The sequence below is a fragment of the Uloborus diversus genome, chromosome 10, assembly GCF_026930045.1.
Source record: "Uloborus diversus isolate 005 chromosome 10, Udiv.v.3.1, whole genome shotgun sequence".
Classification (NCBI taxonomy): Eukaryota; Metazoa; Arthropoda; class Arachnida; order Araneae; family Uloboridae; genus Uloborus; species Uloborus diversus.
Genome location: NC_072740.1, coordinates 134,586,730 through 134,603,668, shown reverse-complemented (window position 1 = coordinate 134,603,668; position 16,939 = coordinate 134,586,730). Strand labels below are relative to the sequence as shown.

Here is a 16,939-nt window from a genome sequence, read left to right as displayed (position 1 = left end):
TGTTATTATGTACAGTCGAGTCCCGACTTAGGCGAGGGATGCGTTCCAAGACTAATCGCGTAAGTCGAAATTTCGCGTTGTGGAAAAATGTATGTATACAATTTTTTTGCTAGCATAGCAAATTCTTTTAGAGACTTATAAACACCCCTCAAACTGCTTTAACGCATTCCTCAAGTATACATTACAGTTTCTTACATAAAGAACTGAACTTTTACAGCAAATAAAAAAAAGCTATTTTATTCAGCATAAAATACTTAGAGATGCACAAATTGAATGATCAATGAGAGAGAAATACATGAAATAAAACAACACGGTAAACACAGAATGTAGTAATAAAAAATAGTTGCACTGTAATAGTACTGTACAGTAGGTACAGTAATAATATTTATGAGTTAAAAAATGAAGACTGATGTTTTATGCTCCATGATCGGATTGTTCTTCTTATCTAATACAGTTTTAAATATGGTTGCTTCGTCTTTTCTTTTATAATGTTTCCCTTTTTCAACAGCCCCTCTTCCTGATCTCATTAATCCACAATGCAAGAGCAACTTCCATTTTCATAATATTTACTTTGATTAGACATTACTCAGCTAGCTTCAATATTGAACCTAAGTTCTAAACTTTTACGGATATATTTTTGCTTAGACTTTTTTAATTGTACGCATGGGAGATTTACTCATACATATTGTTGTGCTACCGTTGACGTTTTTATTTGTACAAACACATCGAGAATCTTAACCTTTGTTTTTTTTGTCACTTTTTTCTTCCCATCTTCTCAAACTTTGGATGAAACAGCGCACTAAGGTGCCATTACATTTCATCAACTTTACTATTTAGACTGAAAAAAAAATGAAAGAAGCTGAGTAGTTATTTGATGCACTAGCAACGTGATGTGTAGACTAGTTTGGTGTGGGAGCTTTCTCTGTCAGTGATGCTAAAGGGATGTAACTACATTCACGAAATTAATATTTGGTAGCCAATAATGAAGCCGGTACGTCATTCCAAAAAAAAAAATCTTTTAGGCGAGGAATTCTTGTTAACTCTAAAATTCGTTACTCGTGAAAAATTCGCGTTATATCCATTTCGTATAAGTCAAATCGCGTTGTAGCCGGAGTCGACTGCACATCAATTTAGATAAAGAATTATTGAGAGATTTTTGAACATTACATTTCAAATGATAATTTAATGATTTCTTAAACAATGGGTATTTTAAACATTCAACTATTAATTCTTATATAAATTATTTTGTGCTTTTTGGAATTACTAAAAAAGTAAATAAATAGTACTTTTAAATCTATGCATTTTATTTTCAGTGTTAAGCACATTATAAGCATTTCTCATAAATTGTGTAACAACTTGTCAGTGTCACATGCCCTTATGTGCAATCACTGTTGAGAATAATCTCCTTTTGTTATTGCTTTATTCTCTTGTATAATATTGTAACTATGTGTGTATTTAAGTTTTTATTTCTTTTTCATTAATAACTTCTGAATGTATCATAGGTTTCTGGTGTCCTTCTATCTTAACAATCATTAATGTCATTGCACTCTCTGCGCTGCTTAATCTTGTAAATACTTTTAGATATATACCACGCAATAAAATTTCTTACCACCATAATGATTATGGATGAGAAGACATCTGAAAAAAGCTGAAGCTAAGCCAATTTATGGATGGTGTTTTCTCATCCATAAGCCCTTTTTTTTGCATTGATAAATGGTTCCTTCTGAGCGCAAAGCATATGTCTGTATTTCTTATTGCAATTTAAATGTTTTTATAATTTTTACATTTATGATATTATTTCTCAATCTATTAATTTTGTAATACAGAGTGTTCCATTTTAATCTGCAAGACCTTTATTTTCTAAACTGTTAGTCCTAGATGCATACTTCCAATTGCAAAAATGTTCAATATCAGAAGCGGGGTTAAGATATTGAACGTTTGAAGCAAAAATAAAAATGAGTCAAAAAATACAAAATTTAACTTTTTATACAGGCCCTAGGTCCCCTAACTTATACAGGTAGTTATCAAAATAATGGAAACACCTGTGAATAAAAGTGACATTTTTGAATGTGATTCGTGAGTCATAAAGAATAAAACTTGATATCTGTGTTTTTTTATAAATAGCAATGTACACCTTCTGGTATATCTCTATGGTGGACCTCTATGGTGTCTTAATTGAAGTTCTGGAAATCTTGGATTTTTTTTCAAGAGTGTAAAATGTCGGACCTACATACACACAGTGTGGTCGGTATACACACAGTGTGGTAAGACAAGCTCTGGCAAAGCAAAATAGTGGGCGGAAAGATCAGCTCAGTGAAAGAAACCAAGGGGTATTGCTGCGAATTGTAAGGTCTAAAAAGTGAATAATAGCAGCAAAAGAGACCACAGAACTCAATCATTATCTGGATTCTCCAGTGTGAGCGATTACAGTCAGAAGGAATCTTTATTAACAGAACATTTACGACATAGTAGCGATTCCCTATACACCTGTCACAGAGTGTTTCCAATTTTTTGATAAACACCTGTATTTAGGGAAGTAACCTCCATTGAAAAATTTTACTAACGCAAAAAACTTGACATCTGTGTGACCAAAACTCAATGACATATTCGAATTCAAATTTTTAAGGAACCATAAGATTGAAACTTATCTACTTTTCAGAGGAATGACAGGTTGTCATAGTAAAAACAAAGTATTTACATTTTTCATTGCAATTCAAAAATAATACAGCCATGATACGTAAAAACACACAACAAAACCTTAAACAATGTGAAAAACCACTATGCTCAGATATAATTTCAAACACTTGTTAACTGCTGTATTTTCCCCCAAAAGGTGTTATTGACAGCAAGTGTAAAGCGGTGTAAGTCACAAAACGCTGTGTTTTATATCTTGGTGAATATGAAATGCAGCAACCTCCAGCAGTATGAAACGTAGTTCTCCATTGAAAAATTTCACTAACGCAAAAAACTTGACATCTGTGTGACCAAAACTCAAGGAGATATTTGAATTCAAATTTTTAAGGTACCATAAATAATATGAGATTAGAGCTTATCCCCCTTTCAGAAGAATGACAGGTTATCGAAGTAAAAAAAGAGTATATACATTTTTCATTGCTATTCAGGAATAATAAATCAATGATATGTAAAAACACACAACAAAACCTTAAACAATGTGAAAACCACATTCTATGCTCACATATAATTTCAAACGCTTGTTAACAACTATATTCTCCCTCAAAAGGTGTTATTGATGGCAAGTGTAAGAAAAACAAGGTATTTACATTTTTCATCGCTATTCAAAACTAAATGCGAATGTTCTGCCGTGATACGCAAAAACACACCACAAAACCTTGAACAATTTAAAAAACCTTACTCTATGCACACGTATAATTTTAACTATTGTTAACTGCTGTATTTCCCTCCAAAAGGTGTTATTGACAACAAATGAAAAATGGCGAAGTCACAAAAGGCTGCGTTTCATATCTCGGTGAATATTGGTCTTACTAATGTCAAACTTTTTGTGTTGAAATTATTTTTCAATGGAGATTATTTCCCTAAACATAAGTTAGGGGACCTAGGGCCCGTATAAAAAGTTAAGTTTTGTATTTTTTGACACATTTTTTATTTTTGCTTCAAACTTTCAATATCTTAACTCTGCATTTGATTGTGAACATTTTTGCAATTGGAAGTATGCATCTAGGACTAACGGTTGTGAAAATAAAGGTCTTGCAGGTTAAAACGAAACACCCTGTATATAGCAATGGTGTACTTTAATTCGTTTACTCTTTTGAATTCACAGGAAAGAATGATTCTACTTTGCAATATGAGGTAGATTCTGCCAATAACAGCAATGTTCTTGCTTCCAATTTTCCTCAAGTTCCAAGACCAACTTTAACAAAAGTTGTCATGTCATTAAACTCTGATAATGAAAGACAGCAAGCTCTACAAAGCATTATTCATGCAATGCAGATTCATCTAGCAAGGTAGTTTTTAATTTTTATTGTGTATATAATTTCCCATTCTGAGTTTGTATGCCTAGTCATGTGGATTTCTGCTTCTATACATGTTTATTTTTTTATCATTAAAAAAAACAACTCAGAAAACCAACTCAGTGGAAGAAATGTCTACCTCTTTCAAGTGATAAGTTTTTTCTGAAAGTAATTAACTCTAAATTTTATTATCATACTAATTTTGTTATTAAATATTTCTCTGTGTTTTACGTAATTTAAAAATCTATCAAGCAACCCAAAGCTAAAACTATGGCCTTAAACTTATATTCTGGGACTGTTATCAACTTATGTTAGATGTGTATTTTGACCACCTTATCCTGTTCTCAACTAATGCCACTTTAACACTATTTTGTTACTGAGGCCGTTAAAAAATGTATGTCATTTAATTATAAATAAATATAAAGCGTATCATTCAGAAAAAGCAGAACAATTCCTGCCATTTAATTATCTTATGGGAAAGTCGTCTATAAATATATATTGATGAATCAATGTTTAAAATCTAGTGTCAAATGTGAAAGTAGCACAATTAACAGAACTGGTATAAGTTTGATCTTTATAGAGTTCTGTAAGGGACAGCTTTGCTTGTTGCTGATACTTTGTTAATAGACGTAGCCATTCTGCTATTTTTATTGAGAATGTAGTAACATACTAGTCATTTAATATTAGTTAATTGTTACTTGGTTTATGTTAATTTATGTGTGCAATTTGATATTGCTTTTAATGTTCATATAATTTAAGTTTAATTTTTACTTGAAAGTTTTAAGTCTCATTTAAAGCAACTAGGTTCAAATAGTTTTTATTCAAATGTTATCTTCTCGTGCTCTGTTAAACAGAAGATTGTTTTAAGATCATTGCTCATTGACTAGTACCATTGCCTCTTGTGATGCAATAACACATGATGATTATGTTGAGGGATACATTTGAAATAAGTTATGTAACATACCTTTGTGCACCCAAATTTACAAAAATAAGCAGTAAAAACATTTACAAATTAAAATCATAAATTAAATTCAGATATTCAAGATCAGTATTTTTGTGTTTGTTATTTCTGATCAAGAAACCTTTTGAACCATAATTAGTTTTATCTGCTCTTTTTTTTTCTCTCTTTTATTCTTTCTGCAGATAAAATATTGTCTTTCTCATTTTCAAAAATGAGTCTGGTTTGTCCACAAGACTTTTTTTAGTCTTTTGATGCTCTCTATAATGTCTTTAAATTGCAATTTGATGACATCTTCAGCAGTGGGGGGGGGGGGAGGACATTACCAAGTTTTGAGTAAAAAGTGTTAAAAGTTGCAGTACTTGGTAGACTTTCATTTAGGAAAATTTTCTAAATCATGCTATATAGCTATATAGCTTGCCCCAAAACAGAGGAGAGGTTCACCTACATTTTGTACTGGTTATCACCAAATTTTTAATTTCGGCACTTACATTGTTTTGTTTCTCACTGCTTCATATATAATATTTTTTCAAGTACAATTTTTATAGTTTTCTTCTACATAATTTGAAACCTTTTTAATTCAGCAGTGTCTTGAAAAGATGAAATCGATTCATTTGCATTAGTACATTCATTTTACTGTAAAAGGATTCTTTAAAACAACTGAATTGGTCTGGTGGTTTTTGGTAACTTGTTTATATAATGTTGTATTAAAAAAGTTATTTAACTTTCAATTGAGTTCATTATTTTTCAAAAATTTGCAATAGTTTTAGTAAGGCTGCATATTTTCAACATTTTCATTGTTAAAATATAATTCTACTTGTTTACTAAGCGCCCAAGCTATCTGGAGGGAAATTTTAAATTTGTTACCAATTTTGTTTTATATATATATATATATATATATATATATATATATATATTTTTTTAAAGAAGGTGCATGAACTCTATTGTTAGTATCCTAAATAAGTAGTACGAGCAGTAATTATGCTTCATGTATGAAAACTAAATAAAGCAAAGAAGGAAAAACAAATTGAGTTTGAAAGTGAAAAAGAAAAATTGTCGTGGAAATTGAATGATCAAAAAAGCATTTTTCATAGAGCCATGGAAAATGAATATTTGAAAATTTACTTTTCTAGTTCTTGTATTAGGTTGGTGCTTGATCGGATGCATTAAATTGAAACTCCTATGTGGAAGATTCATTTAGATGTGATTGTGCTGATTTAATACACTTGGTGCTTAAACAACACTGAAGTTCTGTCTAAAACTAAATGAGTATTCTAACTGCATACCAACTATGATTTTCTAACAACAAATAAATAACGTTCTCATTTGGTGCTTAGGCTGCACATTTTTTTGAACTATATCTAACATGCCTTAAAACATTTAAAACTGGTTTCTGAAAACAGAATGTATCTCTAATAACAAGAGTGCAAAAAAATAAGTTTTGTTACTTAATTAAAGAGGTTTAAATTTCTCTATTGTCCCAGATGTTCGAACATCCACTTTGAAGTAATAAAAGCAAAAAATCTTTTTATGAAGATTTTATGAAAATCTCTTGCAAATATTGTATATTTGATGCAAATATCTCTTTAATTTCAGGCTCTATGTATGCCTTAAATTTCATCTTGAGAGCTGATGTTAAGCTCTCCTAAACTGTTCAAAATCAAACAAAAATTGACTAAAGCAAAAACGAAATATAGTGATGAGACATTCTAAACAAGATTTTTGGAGGGGGGGGGGAAATAGCTCAAACTCAACTGTTGTTTCAAAAGATATTAGGAGGGACTGAGTGATCTACCATCAGGCACAAAATTTCCCATCTCAAATCCAATGCTTCATTTAAGGGATTGCAGGCCCATTGTAATGCATTTTTGGGAGCTCCTTTGCCTGTCATAGACCTTTGTAGAATATTTATCTTGTGGACATTTGAATGCTTACTAGGATTGTATAGTTTTGACAGCTCTTTGCATTTTTCACATATCTATGGCTTCTCAAAGCAGGTTTACAGGTTTTTAGTAAAAAGTCAGGGGAAGAAATTGGACAAAATGAAAACTCACGCAGTTTCCATATGTTTGATATATACTATGGTGATGTGATAGAATTATTGTATACTTTGATTACATTATGTATTTAAAAAAATATTTTAATCATTTATGTAAACATAATTATTGTATGTTAATCATGATCCAGTAAATTCACAAAAAAAAAAAAAAAAAAAAGTATTTGCTCTTTTGTGCAATATTTTTTTAATCAATCTTTTACTGTAAAAATAGTTAAATTATATATATATATATATATATATATATATATATATATGCTATTGAACATAATTTGCATGATTATACACTGTTATTAATTTATTATGGTAAAAATATTTTTAAAATAATCAAATAAACAAAGTAATAATAAATTAATCAAAAACAAATACAGTGTCAGAGTCAGTAGTAAAGACCTGGTTAGGAAGTTAAATTTAATGAATATTGTAAATAACATCTTGCGTTTAGGAAAAAAATGCATAAATGAAATAAGCTTGACATGCTCCATCTCTGAATCCAAAAGTTATATCTCACATTCATCAATTTAAAATTGTCAGCTAAATTTAGCCGGCAACTTTTAAATCTCAATTTGTATGTCAAAGTTTTTCTTAGGTATGCAAATTGAAATCTTAACACATTATGTAAAACAATCATTTGTATTGTTGCAATTAATGAACGGCTCGGAATGAATTTTAGCTTAATATTAAGCTAAAAGTGAAAACTTGTGAACAAAACTTGAAAAAAAACCAAAAAAAAAAAAGGAAGATCAGCTTTAAATTTATATTTATATCATTAATGAACTCAATTTTATTTCAGTGTAACATTTCCTTTTTTTTTACCAATTTCTTATTTCATAATATGATATTTCATAATTGAAACGCATGGAGAAAATAAACAAAATGATATGTCATCTGAGGTGGTTTTTTCCACTGTTTTTTTTTCCCCGGGTGGAAAAACCAGACAACCCTGCTCAAAGCCCTACTTTCCGAACCTTTATTTTTAATACTTATTTAACTTTGACTTTGTGATATTTTTACCGTATAAGTGAATTCTTATATTATTTTAATGTCTTTTCTAACTTAATGACTTGAACAATATTTTTTTTGCATTTAATAGAAAGGCAGTTGTCTCTGTATTTTTGCCTCATTCTGAATTACCAGAAGCTGAAACCAATCAAGAAAAATCTAGTCCTGTAAAATCAGATGTTGCATCATTACTTCCAGAAATAATGAAAACAAGTTTTTCTAATAGCTTGAAATCTGCTACAAATCTCTCCAAAAAAGGGGTATGTTTTTAAGAAATTGTAATGTAATGCGAAACAATAAAAAATATTAATTGATTGAAACTTCATAAAAAAAAAAGTTTGAACTGGCTCTGAAACAGTCTTACAAATTAAAATTTTGCAATTCTTTCCATGTTGGTGAAATCAATTTATTTGCAGTATTTTATGGAATAAATTAGCATTCAACAAATTTAAGATTATTATATTTTTTATTTTTTGCTACCTGTGCAATTATACAAGTGTATTTCTTAAATTTAAACAATACAACTGAACGATAAATTTTTGTTGAGATGTATCCTGGGTGATTTTCAAAACAACTGAGTTTGGTGTCCTGACTTTTTCTATTCAATTTAATGTTACTAAAATTATTTTTTTTTTGGCATTGCATAAACATGTAGTGATTCATTGTCTTACATTAAAGTATTTGCATTCAGTGCCTTTTTTCATGGTTGTAATTTAATAAGCCTTTTCTATTATTTTAGTCAGCTGATAATGGAAATTTCCTTGTCCTGACTAGAAAGTTTGTGTGAACATTATCTATTTTGTATGCTTTCAAGCAGCTGTTTTTATTTGTGTGCATTGAAGAAAGAAGTAATATTTGTTTCTTAAACACAGCTGAAATTGATTTTACTGAACTGCTAATCTAACATTTTAAAATTTCAATGCAGTTTGTGTCCTTAAGTACAATTCATGAGTGTTACCCAAGGGTATTAAATATTTTTTATGTGCAAAATATTTCTTTATTGTAGTTAGCAACAGTGTTAGGGAAGCCATGTTTGCTTTTTCTCAGAATGTGTAAGTTTAAAAATGGGTATATTTATTCGTTATGTGTCGTGTATTGAAATGTACAATTCGATGTGAAGAGTATTTTAATCATCTCTCACATGAGTGTTACACATTTATTTTGTAATATTTTTTTTAAGTATAGAAATATACAGTTACACAGTTATGTATTTTTTGTTAAAGAAGCAAGAAACCTAATTACATTTTTAAAAACACCGAGACAGAATTTATTAAATCAAAGAATTCTTCTATAAATCTCATGCGTGTTACTTTGAACAGGTAACACTCATGAGAACAGAGTAACACTCATGATAAAAGGGGCCCAAATAATCTGGCGGCAAATGAATTCAAATTCAAGAAAAACACATGACTTTTACTTAAATGCAGCTACCGTGGCCAAAAACATGGGGGACCAATTCATTTTTAAATTCACACCAAGTTTTATATTGGGAACAACAACTTCAATGGTAACATTTTTAAAACATCCATTAGAAACAGTTAAATTTCATTTGACCAGGCAGCACAATTTTCCTATTCCTAAAATTTTACACAATTTCATTTGAAAAACTTGAATTCTCCCAAACAGACCAAACCATGCTCTGCTACCACTTGTTGGCATAAGCCTTCATTTTTAAAGAGATCTTGGAGCAATTTCATAAAAAGCTAGAAAGTTTTGAAATATATAAACTTACTTTTTGATTCAAACTATGAAAACGATTTCAGTTTTCAATGTAGTAGATAACCGGCAAGCAAAATCCCCTAAGTGTCTAAACATACAACAGTGAATCAAGAGTTTTGCCCATCACGATGGACATGACGTCAGAGCTCAAGAGTTTAGGAACTTTTGACTGGCTGCATAGCATGAAACAAATTTAAAGTGGAAACAGTTAAATATTAACTGAGTAGAGTTGGCTATGCAATGTATAATATGCAAATTTGATGACATCACGTAGTTTATAGTAGTGGGGTAACAGTGACTGCTTAAATGGAAAGTCAATCTATCAATTGCTCTCTTATCTTTTGGTTCCATACTGCAATCGGTTTGTTTTGAAGTGAGCATGTGAGCTCAAGATTGATTTGTTCACTTAGAGGACCTGGTAGTTTTTGAAATATGTGAAAGAGAGAAAATAAGATTCGTTGCTCTGCTTTTTGTGCAGAAGTGTTCTAAAACAGTACCCTAAGTTTTGAAGACGTTTTTTAGAAGGAATTTAAAATTAAAGAGTTGTTGTTTTAAGAACTAGGCCTAATGGGGGCCAAATGGTCTAGTACAGCTCATATCAGGTTTTGGAGCCCATTGGACTGTACCGAATTCAGTATAGGGTGAGGTGTCCTCTGATAGACTTTGTGCCCTCTACTACTGGATGGATCCTGTTTTGCCTGGAAGTTGGGTAAATAATTTCCTGTGCTGCATTCCGTGAGGTATCCTCTACTGTGGCATGGCTGTGCCTGAAATTGAAAGACCATGGAAATGGTATTGTCTTCCACCCACAGATGGTATGTCCGTACATTTTCAACTCATCAGTACATCTTGCAGGCGGATGTAGCCTTAGAGATTTCAGTGTGCCAAGTTTTTAAGTGCGGACTGCTAGTGGTAAGAACATTTTTCAAAATAGTTTTTCTGGACAGTACCTACAAATACAAATGTGACGACCACCAACAGGCTCTGAGCCCAGCTAGGCTGGTCCTAGTCAATTTACAATCCCCAGTGAAGATCAATGGCCCTCTTAAAACTATCTCCTCCCTTGCTCATTACCACCTCTTCCGGTAAGCTGTTCCGAGGATCCACTACCCTGCTAAAATAATTTTTCCTGGTATCCATGTTAGCCTGAGATTTAAATAGCTTAAAACAATGACCCCTTGTCTTGTTTTCAGTGCTAAACTTTAGCCCCCTAACATCTTTCATTTTAATAAATTTAAACAACTGAAACGTGTCCCCTTAGTCTTTTCTTTGCTCAAGACTGTACATTTTTAGCATTCTAAGCCTGAAATCGCAGTCTAAATGAGAAAGTCCATTTATTAGCCTTGTAGCCCACCTTTGAACCCTTTCCATCGCATTGATATCTTTCTTAAGATAAGGAGACCAAAACTGAACAGCATACTCCAAATGGGGTCTTACCAAACTTTTATATAAGAGCAGAACAACTTCTTTAGATTTGTTTGAAATAGATCTGTGGATAAACCCAAGCATTTTATTGGCTTTGTTACTCGCTATGCTGCATTGTTGACTAAACTTTAAATCCTGACTTATTAAGACGCCCAGATCAGTAACTTTTTCTGCCTGACTAATGACTGAACCTTGCAAATAATAACTTGTACACTTATTTCCGTGTCCTAAATGTAGCACTTGACATTTCCCAACATTAACAGCCATACTCTGTTTATCAGCCCACTCGGTAATATGATCTAGATTCTCTTGCAGCTGATTTGCTTGTTCTTCATTTTCTACAATCCCCTTAACTTTGACATCATCAGCAAAACAGTTCATGTTCCCAAAAATATTTTTATGAATATCGTTCATAAAAACAATGAACAAAACAGGTTCTAACATTGATCCTTGAGGAACTCCGCTTAAAACCTCACTCCATTTAGAATAATTTCCCCTTACAACTACCCTTTCTTTCCTTCCGGTCAGCCAGTTTTTTACTCAAATGAAAACTTTCCCTCCTATTCCTATATCAGCTAATTTGCTAAGTAAAGCAAATGCGGTACCTTATCAAAAACTTTTTGAAAATCAATGTAAACAACATCTACTGGCTTCTTATTGTCTAAAGCCATGGTAACTTTGTCATAGAAATGTAATAAATTTGTTGCACAAGATTTACATTTCCTGAAACCATACTGAAAACTAGTCAATAGATTATTAGTCTCTAAAAAATTTACTATCTTAATTTTTATCAATGTTTCAAAAATTTTGCAAGCCACTGAAGGTAGACTCACAGGTCTATAATTTCCTGCACTCCCTTTAGACCCTTTCTTGAAGTGCCGTGTAATGTTAGCTAGCTTCCAATCCTCTGGCACTGTCCCCGAGTTATAAGAAGCATTGAAAATATTTACAATTACATCTGCTAATTCCTCTGCACATTCAACTAAAATTTTTGAATAAATATTATTTGGTCTGGGAGCCTTAGTCTCTTTATATTTGTTTCAAATGGTGTAAAAGGTCATCCCTGGAAAATACAAAGTCCTCAAACTGTACTATAGCTTATGTCTTTCTGGTGTCAACTGTTGAGATACAGTTATCGTTAAAAACACTCAAAAAAAAGTTATTAAGAACATTAGCAATATCTCTATCGTCCTGAATTAAAATTCGGTGCTAATCAACCAGTGGCCCAATATGACTATTTTGAACCTTCCCTGAATTAGCGTATGCAAAAAAACTCTTAGGATTCCTTTCTATGTTATCTGCCAGTCTTTGCTCCGAATCTCTTTTCTGAATCTGTACCAAATACTTAAATTTACGCCTTGCCTTACAGTATTGGAGCCTATCTGCACAGTGACCAGTTTCTTTAAACCTATGAAAGGTGGCTTGCTTGTAATTTACAGTGTCTTTAGTTTCCCTGGAAAACCACATCAGTCAAATTATAGTGTTGACACCCTTTCTCCTAAAGGAAACATGATCCCCAACTGTTTTCGCTAGATTTTCCTTACACTCCGCCCACTGAAGATTCACATCACTATTGTCCAATCCGGAAGAAAAACTGCTTTCAAACTCTGTCTAAGTGCCACAAAATCAGTATTTCTGAAATTGGGCACAAACCTAAAATTCTCTATATTGTGCATATCAAATTTAATCCCAAATCTAATACTGTTGTGGTCACTATCTCCAATGTGTTCCCCTACACATAACCCTTAAACAGAACTTTCCATGTCACAGAAAATAGATCCAAAACCACGTCCTGTTGAGTACCCTGAGTTACAATTTGATCTAAGAAACAGTCACCAGTTACTTTCAAAAATTCCTCTTCTCTGCTATTACTGTGATAAAAATTATTTCAATCAATTCCTGGAAAATTAAAACCTCCCATTATTATGACTGACCCCTTGCTTGAAATGTCCCTAATAATATTAAACATTTGTTCATCTTGACGCTGGCTTAAGTTGGGTGACCTATGAATGTTCTCTAAACGTAATTTTTTGCCCTTATTGCTCATCAACTCCAGCCAAATCATATCAATCTCATTAGGTTTATCATTAATTACCAATTCATTGCAAGTTAAAGTGTCTCTGACATAAAATAAAACTCCACCATGTCTTTTACCTACTCTTTCTTGTCTTAACAAGTTATACCCAGCAATAGATAATAAATCGGCATTATTTTCGGTAGTACCATGCCTGGGTATATAACTCCAATAATATTCAACCTCTCGTCTATTAGTATGCTTTTCAATTCTTCCACCTTGTTCCTAATACTACGAGCATTGGTATAAAAAACCTTAAGTAAGCCCATCTTGCTTTCATTTAATGCTGTGCGATTATTTGAATCCCAACTATTAAAATCTTTTCTCTTATTAGCCACCCTATTTCCGTTTCTACTGAAATCCCTATAGTTATTACCCTTTCGAATTCTGCTCCTTAAACCATGCCCCCCATTCCAACTTAGTTTTTTGATTCTGAAGCCCCTATAACCAAACCACTAACCATTTTGACCCCTGTAGAACTCAGTGTGGCATTGTGTTTAGGGTAGATTTATTTCAAGTATCAAGGACGTTTTCAAACTTGTATTTAAAAGAAACGAAGTCTTGTGATATTTCTTTATGATGTTTGTTGGAGGGAAATGTTATTTAATTTGTTTATGGGGATTTGATGATTTTATAGATGTTGAATGTTTGTTTTTCCTGTACACATATACTCAGGTTTTGAATAAATTGTTATTTAATTTAAAATGAGTATCTATATTTCATTTCTCCCGGACAGACGACTCCGCCTCTGTTGGCTCTAGGCCAACAAGTGGTAGCAGAGCATGGTTTGGTCTGTTTGGGAGAATTGAAGTTTTTCAAATGAAATTGTGTAAAGGTTTAGGAATAGGAAAATTGTGCTGCCTGTTCAAATGAAATTTAATTGTTTTTAATGGAAGTTTTAAAAATCTATCTATTTAATTGTTGGCTTATGCCAACAAATGTCAAAAAGAAAAGCATTCAAAAATCATTTCGCTGACCACAATAGTCCCAAAATAGTGTAGCAGTATTATAGTAGAAGATGTAGTATATAGCACGCAACGGAGCTGCATGGCATGGTTCTTTGCAGCTATCCACACTGTCGGCCAGCCCCCTCTCGATGAGTTAACTTACCCCGCCATCTATCAGGAATTCATAGAACTAAACTAACCCCCCATCTATTATGAATTCATATAACTAAACAATTAATTAAGCATTTGATTTGTAATTACAAATATTTCAGTCAATCTGATTTTTAAAAAAATTAAATGTTTTATAAACAATAAATGGCCCTCAATAAATGGACTCTTCAACACAAAGAGAATTTTTCAACTCCAACCAGTGGTTTCTGAGGTTAGCACATTCAAACAAACAAACTCTTCGGCTTTATATTATTAGTAGAGATTCACATTTATTAAAAATTTAAAAGTGAACTCTGACACAATGCTAATGTTTGCAAAATGAAATTTGTGTGCGTTGTTTAGGAAGAACTTTAATTCTTAAGATATTGTATTCAAATAACTACATATTTTAGAGGAATCACAGCCAAAACTCTACAATTAGTTATTTCATTAGTTCATCCCTTTTGAATACCTCTATAGCTAAAATTTAGCATTTGTATTAATAAGCATTTTCTTTTGTCTTTTAAAAATTGGTTTTCATATTGAATTTTTTTTAGCTATTCATGGTACTTGCAATAAAAACATTTAATATTTAATTTAATGTTTTTCTCGTAAACTCTACCCTTTATGTAAGAAAGAAAGTAACACTCAAGAGAAGAACAGTTATAAAAAATACTAAACATTTCATAAATAAATAAGTATTTATACCATTTTGACTTATTACTGTGCATTTAAGATAGTTTAATCAAGATTCGTTTGATTATTTATTTTTGGAAACGAATTTACAGGCTGTTTTGTAATGGTAACATTCATGAGAAAAACGATGACTTCCCAAGAAGTTTTTTGGGATTTTTAAAATCTAAGCAAATTAACTCACAAATAATCACCTGGTTAGAAAGCTATAAATTGTAAGGAATGTATATTAAAAAAAGTTTTAACGTTTAGAGAAACAAAATTTTTCACATTGTGTCGAACCTAATGCCAATGCATTTGAAAATCACCTTACTAAATAATATATGTAATCTGCATTCTTTTTGTAATTTTGTCATTCAGTGTTTTATTGGAATGCTTTTGCCATGCGCATTTTGGATGTTGTGTATCAATTGCATCAGTTGTAGTCCTTTTAAATGTAAATTAATGTTGAAAATCATTTTAATTATTTTTCATTCCTTATGTAAGTAGTTCTTTTCAAATTTTATTTAATTCAGATTTGTACAGCATAATACATGCGTTCCTCATATAACACGGTACTTGTACAACACGATTTCGATAGTACACAGCACCAAATTTGCGATTATTATAACATGGTATTGATATTACATGGTAGGAAACTTGAATTTAAACTTCATGGTTTTGATATAACACGAAAGTTATGTTTTAAAAAGATGGAACTCTCTGTTTATTTTTGTTAAATACGCTTCACTACTGTTTCATAATAATTCTAATAAGTTTTTACTTTGTTTTTATGAAACTTGGTTTTGATGTAACATGGTACACATACCTTGATTCATACATTAGATCTAAGTCTCGTATAACACGGTTTCAATGTAACACGAAACATGGTTTCGATACAACACAATACAGATTGCCATAATTTTTACTATGTACAATATTAATTAGTTTAAAAAATAAGTTTTTAAAGTTATTCTTAAAAAAGTCTCACAGCGCATGTTTTCGATACTACATGGAACCAATTAACCGTTTTATATGAGGGATGCCCCTGTGTATATATTTTGCAAATTTTGTTCTTTCAATTTTTATTCCATACCATTTTATTGCTGAATGTTTTTTTTTCTTTTCATAAAAACTCATGAAATTCTCTTACACAGACTCCTAGTGAAGATGAAAACTGTCCATCCAAAGATTTTTTCTTCATAAACTCCTTGTCAAGCTCAGGAAGTCTTTCTTCCAAAGTTTCTCCTACTGCAGCAAGTGTCTTAGCTGCAACATTTTCCTCTTGTGAGCAGGTAGGAAGACCTATCTAGTTTTAGTTCCTCTCTACAAAAGGAAAAGAAAAAAAAACATTAGAGTTTGCATTATCATAACAAAGCTGATTGATTCATCCAATAGTGTGACTTAATTAATTTTTAATTGCTGTATTTTTCACCCCAAGGTAAAGCTGCAAACATCTTTTCTTTTCTTTTACTTTTGTTTTGTTCAAATGACTTTTGAGCTTTAATATTATGTTTTTGTTCGTAATTTTTACTATAAATTTTTGTTTTCTTTCCTTCACTATCAGTGGCAGCGAATCGGGGGGGGGGGGGGAGGCAAGGGGTCATCTTGCTCCCACACTTTTTTTGTAATCAGAGATTGCCTCATTTCAATTCCAAAAATTCTGGGTAAGGTTACCCGAACATTAATGTCACTAGATACTGTTTAAAATTTCAGTAACCAGCTTCAATTTTGAAATTTTTCTAATCGAAAATTCTCGAGTGCACTCCCTCTTTCCTTTAAATTCAAAGCTGACTTAAATTTGTATATAAAGACTACAGTTTGAGGAAAAAAATTCAGGAAGAGAATCCTCCTAGACAGCGATAAACTGCTTTTTTGACTTCAATTCAAAAAAAAAAATCCAGAGATCTTTTTCTGAAGTCATCAAAGGAAGTTCAAGACTTCCTC

General features: G+C 31.6%; 1 protein-coding gene across 1 annotated transcript in view; it reads left to right on the top strand.

The window, feature by feature from the left end:
- LOC129231190 (E3 ubiquitin-protein ligase HERC2-like) overlaps positions 1–16,939 on the top strand; it is a 323,605-nt gene that overhangs the window by 195,900 nt on the left and 110,766 nt on the right. Inside the window, exons 52-54 of the mRNA XM_054865437.1 lie at positions 3,800–3,983; positions 8,097–8,265; positions 16,150–16,287. Of these exons, the coding sequence (XP_054721412.1) occupies positions 3,800–3,983; positions 8,097–8,265; positions 16,150–16,287 (491 nt within the window). The remainder of the gene's footprint in view (positions 1–3,799; positions 3,984–8,096; positions 8,266–16,149; positions 16,288–16,939) is intronic.